This window comes from Rhincodon typus, chromosome 42 (assembly GCF_021869965.1).
Source record: "Rhincodon typus isolate 14 chromosome 42, sRhiTyp1.1, whole genome shotgun sequence".
In the NCBI taxonomy this organism is placed as follows: Eukaryota; Metazoa; Chordata; class Chondrichthyes; order Orectolobiformes; family Rhincodontidae; genus Rhincodon; species Rhincodon typus.
The window spans coordinates 3,409,974-3,416,500 of record NC_063373.1 but is presented as its reverse complement, the minus strand read 5'-3'; the positions used below and the strand labels follow the sequence as shown (position 1 = coordinate 3,416,500).

General features: G+C 36.5%; 1 gene segment (V, D, J or C); it reads right to left on the bottom strand.

Annotated features, from left to right (window-relative positions):
- The window catches only part of LOC109911821, an 18,083-nt gene extending 12,520 nt beyond the window's left edge, over positions 1 to 5,563 (bottom strand). Inside the window, 3 exon segments of the C gene segment in view lie at positions 3,764 to 3,829; positions 5,017 to 5,328; positions 5,458 to 5,563. Coding sequence covers positions 3,764 to 3,829; positions 5,017 to 5,328; positions 5,458 to 5,506 — 427 coding nt within the window.
- Positions 5,564 to 6,527: the final 964 nt, after the last annotated feature.

The following is a 6,527-nucleotide window of genomic DNA, read 5'->3' as shown; positions in this document are numbered from 1 at the left end:
AAATGTCAGCCTTCCTGCTCCTCTGATGCTGCTTGGCCTGCTGTGTTCATCCAGCTCTACATCTTGTTATCTCAGATTCTCCAGCATCTGCAGTTCCTACTACTCCTGCAGTCTAACTTGTGTTTCTGAAATGTTCGTTCTGATTGTAACAATTGAGTCGGGGCTCTCATTTCTGAGGTGCCTAATCAAATATTACATTTCTGGCTAATGACATTGGCTTTGAAGGGCCAGATGAAGTTGAACTATCTGAAATTCAGGCGTCTGAAACAGACGATTTATAACCGGTCAGGACCGGTTTATAAAACAGTCAGACATAGCACATAAACAGTACGAGAGTGTTGACCCAACAGATACATCTGCTCAATTGGTCATGTTAAATGTTACGGATTCACTCTAATTTAATTTTCATAATTGGAACTCGCCAGAGGGTAAGCATTAATGCAAAAGAAAATGCCTTCGCAATGAACACAGATTACCCACTGATTTAATAGAGTTAAAAAGTCGTTAGACTTCGCAAAATTATTGAGATGAAACATTTCATCAATTTTAGCACGGCGCAGGAGGAAATGGATTATTTTCTAAACTAATTTTACATATTGTTAAAATATTTCTTGAACTTTGGGGATTTTGCACGCACTGCACAAAACCAGTACTGTGGAGATTTTCCTATTGAATAAAGTATTAGAAAGATTTCCTCTCTGGTTTGCTTTGCAAAGGCAAGTTTTTTTCTTAGCTGCTTTGTAATAAAGAATTTTTTGAATGAATGAATGAATTCAAAACGTGTTTCTGTCGTGAATTGCCCTCTTTAACTAATATGTAAATAAATGTTCATCACATGTAACTGATGTGAGCGATATCTTCAGATTGCTACTTTGCAAATATCAGTCAAGCACATTAATTAAAATAAATATTACTCTATTTTCAGTGTTTGAATAACAATGTGCTCTAGTATCCTCTAGTTACTGCCTTCTGCAAAATTGTAAACTCTACATTTGTCTGAAAACAGTTATGTAAACATTCTCCGCATTCGCAGCAAGTATTCAATTGGTGAGATCATGAGTGGGTTATTATAATGAATTCAAACTCTAGCCTTGGTCACATAGTCCACTGTGGCAGTTCTTTCCTAAGGAATGACTCTTGACTTGATATGTTGTTGCGAAACATAACTTTAAATATTTATAACACATGGATTGGGAACACGTAAAGCACTGTATGAATTAAATCCCTCAGTTAAAATTTTGTTATTATTCCTGCAAATCTAGTTAAATCAGGGATATAACAATCAAATAATTGAAGTTACTTGTGAAACTGATCAGTGCAGTGACATCGATCTGTTCTTTATCGAAATTGCTAAGTAGTGTTTGTCAATTATATTTTCCAGCCACAAAACCTGTGTGTAGTGTACAGCGGAATTGAAAGGTGATTCGTTAATGATATTAGAATAACGGCATTTTTGCTCAATATCAATAACCAGTAGAATATTATATTTTTGACATTCTATTTATGTTTCTCTGTGGCTTGTAAACCGTTCAAAGACAGACCTTATGATCTAAATAGATAGCTGGTGTAAGGCATGGATTAGATTAATGTGCAGTTATTACTTATAAATAAAAATCGCGCCCTTAGGTATCTGTTTTCTCTTAATTTGCAAAACCTTTGGGACCTGCCTTTCGCCTAATATTATGCTTTAGGAAATTTCAACTCGCATGGTGTTTGCACTCAATGAGAAAGCTGGAGGTGTTCACTGTCACCAACTATGTAGACACTGGAAAAACAAAGCGGAAACAAGAAACAGATTCACAGATATTACGAATTTAATGGCGCCCACACATATTCTCTTTTCAACAGAACAAATACCATCAAATCACAACACTAAGGGACAGCGATGCGTTTGCAGTAGAAGTGTCTCGGCAAGCATTTTCAGCAGAACCAAAACATAGCATCGCAAAAAATCTAAAATTAGAATCCAACAAAACTGCTCACCATCAAACAAACTAATTACTAAATTATATAGAAATACGAAGTCATAAGAACAGCCTTGTTTGTAAGGTGATTTATTAAACAGCAAGTAAAGCTAAGCAAGTTTTTAGCATCAGTTTAATTTATTTCCAACCTGTATACCGTTCCTATGCGTGTCAAAATTGCGCCGTGCATAGTAGAGCGGTTAGAGGCATATATCGGTTAATCACTTTCAGGTAAAAAGAAATTAGTTCAATGGGCAAGTATGACGACACTATAATTGTACTTCATAACAATTTTAGTGTCATTTAAGAAATTTGAGATTTTAGTCCCAAATTCTATTTTAAAAGAGACAAGTAAAAACAGACTTAGTTTACAACTAGAACGGATTGTTTTTTTAATAAAAATCAATGCACTAAAATGTATTTTTAAATTTCTTAAACCTTCCATGTTTCTGCCTTAAATCGGTTTTCGGAAAGTTATAAACACATATAATGCTTTCAATCAATCAGAAAAAATAAATGTCGTACAGGGCAGCACTGTGTCTCAGCGCCAGGGACCCGGGTTCAATTACACCCTTGGGCGTCTTCTGTGTGGAGTTTGCACATTCTCCTCTTATCTGCGTGAGTTTCCTCTGGGTGCTCCAGGTAGGTGGATGGGCCGGGTTAAATTGCCCATAGTGCCCAGGGATGTTTAGGTTAGGTAGGTTACACATGGGAAATTGCAGGCGTAGGGGAATGGGTCAGGGTGGGATGCTCTTCGGAGGGGCGGTATGGACTTGTTTGGCCGAATGGCCTGTTTCCACAGTGTAGGGATTCTATGAGTTTAACAAATGCAGAAACGAGGCGGGAAAAGCAAAGAACTTTACAAATATTAGTAATTAAAAGTAATCCAGATTGGACAACCTCCTTAACAGGAAAAAAAGCACAAATTACAGAAAACACGAAACCAATTGAAAACACCGTTCGATTCGACAAATTGAAAGAGAAACCAATCAACTCGATTCAACAGCATCAACTAAAACCAAACCAGAGTCCAATCAACTCAAAACAACAGATTGAAATGAAAGAGAATCAGAAGCCAACCAACTCATTTGAACAAAATCAAATAGAACAAATTCAGCATCCAATCCATTCAATTCAACAGAATCGAAGAAACTCGATTCGACAGAATCAGGTAAAACAAGCTCAAAATCTAATCAGCTCAAATCAAAGATTGAAATGAATGAGAATCAAAAACCGATCAAGTCAAATCAACAGAATGAATTGCAGAACTACAAGAAAATTATGTGAAAGAACCTAACCTGCTTGCCATGAACAAAATTAACAAACTAAACCGCAAATATAATTATGGTAAGAACATTGTGTGTAGGTGGAACATATACAAGAAATTAACAATGATATTTTAGCATATTTTGATCACATTTGTTAATATTTCAAAAACTTTTAAATTCTTAACGTTTGCTCTCGAAAATAAAAGTCGCACATATTGGATGTCACTGACATTAAACATTGGTTTTACATCATGCTGCTTAAGAGGTGATTAGGATTTTTCTTTTTCAGATTTCAAGTAACCCAGCCACACAGAATGCCCGTCTGATGAAAAATAAGAATTACGCTTCGCAACTGATGTAATCACCAGAACTTTATTTATTTGATGAGACTTACTTTAAGTCTACAATCAGAAAAATCAATTGGAACCAAACCAATCTCAACGCAGAAACCAAGTTTTAACTCAGAATTACTCACATGATTAGAAAGTTAAATCAAAAATAATGGTTACTGAGAAACTTGAAGGTTCTTACCTGCAATCACCGTCACCATCGTCCCTTGCCCCCAGTAAGCAAGACACGGCATTACATTCTCTGCTCTAGGTCACATAATAACTGGCTCCGCGCAAAACGAACAAAAGTCTGCCATTATTTTAAATATTTTTAACCACAGGCAAAATTAATTCACAATAAATCTTCTGCACATTATAATTGTGCGAGTGAATTCTGCTCACTATTGATGAACCTTCGAACGTTTTGTACTTCACAGAGTAACAAACGAACTGATTCTCAAAACCACTAACGGGTGCTTCAATAATTATCACTACTTTTACAAATTAAACCGTATTACATGCGTAATACTCCACATAACTAATACTGCATTGCAAGTGTAGATGGTTTGTAAAAGTAAACACTGAACCGAGCTGAACGAGTTTTAGTATTGATCATAATTGCAGTGCTCTTCCAGTATGTCACTGCGAGACACTTTATGTAAAGTACTATGCCGGGCTGTAAACTGTAAAATGCGTATACTTCATTTCATTGCTTCCTGGAAAACAGTGAATCAGAATCCTGTAAAAATGATTCAGTGCAATATTTCAGCTTTTACTCCTCATTGTACTTTTAAATTTGCATGGAATAGTTTTAAAAGATTGGCATACATTTAAGGTGGCCACTAAAAAGAAGAAAATAGAAGAATTGCGTGTGTTTGTACAAACTGACGCTACTGGACTGAATTTGAATTAAGCCTCAAATTATCCGTCGCTTCTCCCATAGCAGCAATTGCCAATTTGAGCTAAAACTTTGTCAGTAGTTTTTGCATGAGGATATCGCTGTGTACATCACTGTGACCCACTGTAGTATCACAGTGACATAAACTCGCACAGAAGCTGCACTCATTCTCCGATCTATATTCTGTCTCAATTTTCATGTGAAATAGACCTTTAGTACTGATCATGTTTAGATTTAATACCATAGATTACATAATGCAATTGACAGAGATTTCCTGAGCTGTTCGATATATTAAAATTAACATTATGTCCAAGCTTTTAACTGATAGAACTGGCAGCAGTGCAAACAACATGCCCAAACATTCTATTGTATTGGCTGGTTTGTTAGTTTTAATGGTACATTTCTCTGTGATAGTTTTGTAAGAAGCAGTTTGAGGTCTACTTCACATCATAGTTGTGAATATCGCATTGAAAACAAGTACTGACCGTCTGTTTACGATGGAATTTACACAGTATTCCTTCAAGGTGTTTTTGCATGGGTTCAGCCATTGTTCCTCGCGCTGTGGTCTCTTGCACAGTAATAGATGGCAGTGTCTTCGATCTTTAGGCTCTTCATGTCCAATGCGAAGATGTTGTTTGAAGTGTCTTTGGACGCAGTAAATCGATCTTTAATCGCTGACACGTAGTAATTGTTCGATGAACTATAGTAGCTAATCAACCATTCCAGTCCCTGTCCGGGAACCTGTCGGACCCACCACATCCAGTCGTTGCCAAGATTGAACCCGCTGGTTTTACAGGTCAGTCTCAGGGTGGCTCCTGGGCGGTCGGTCTCTGCCTCTGGTTGATTCAAAGTAATCTCCGACTGGACACCTTTAAAAAGAAATCAAAAGACATGCCGTGCGATCAATGTTGATGAAATGATTCCTGAGTCCTTTACATGCCTGAGGGAGACTTAGACTGAGACAGTAAGAAAGAGAGACTTGAAGAATAAACACTCACAGGATAAAAACGTCAGTAACAAACTGAGAAAAATTGTCAATGTAATCATTCTGCTAACTTGCAGAAAACTGTTCTGTCAAGCTATTTCTAAACAAACCAGATCCAGGAGTGTTGAATTACGGTCCAGTGACTAGAATTTATATACCCATCGGAAGGGGCAGGCTTACAGTCTCCGTCTGTTGGTTTCCTGGTGGAGGCTATGAATAGATCCACGTACCACACCCCCTCCCCAAGCCCACAGTCCGAAAAATTGGGCTCATATATTTACACGAGGTTATTTTAAACATGGACAATTTTCCATCGTAGGATATTTGTTTTGCTGAATATCTTGATTGGACGTGTTCCCATACTTTTATTAGTGAAACAACAAATGAACAGCTTGAGGTCTGATATAGATGATAGATTTTAATATTTTATTAAAGACAATAAAAATAATTCAATTGGAAATCAGCTCACATTATTTCTTGACATTCATTGACAAGCAGATAAAACCAGAATTTTAAAAAAATCAATAAATTTATCAGCCAACAAATTGCTTACTTTTTTGCAGACAATCCCAGTCTCTGTCACACAACAAAATAACATATAATTCATGATAGGCATTGATAAATTAAATTTCGGCAACTCAATAAGGAGCATGTCCATAGATATTATGCTCAGAATATGAGTGGACGTGGCGAAACAGTATGACCTCAGAGATGAGAAGAAGCTCCTTACATAGAATAATATTTCTCCTTGAACATTTTTTTTCAAATTGGTCGGACCTAACACGATCATTTGATAATGCACATTAAAAGAAAACTGTATGAGTAAATAATAATCAGTGATTTGACAGTGAAACATAACACTCAGATAAGATTTTGAAAGAAAATCTAATGAATTAAAACAGGTCGGTCGATAAGTTGAAAAAATCTCCTCAGCGTCCAAATCACTGCAGGTAACTCGATGGGTATATCAGAAGTATATGTTCACTTCGGAAGTATTATAATAATTGCCACTAATGCAGGTCATGATCATAAGATTTATCTGCTCGGTGGTGGCTATGACAGGTACTGTTAATTAAAAGACAT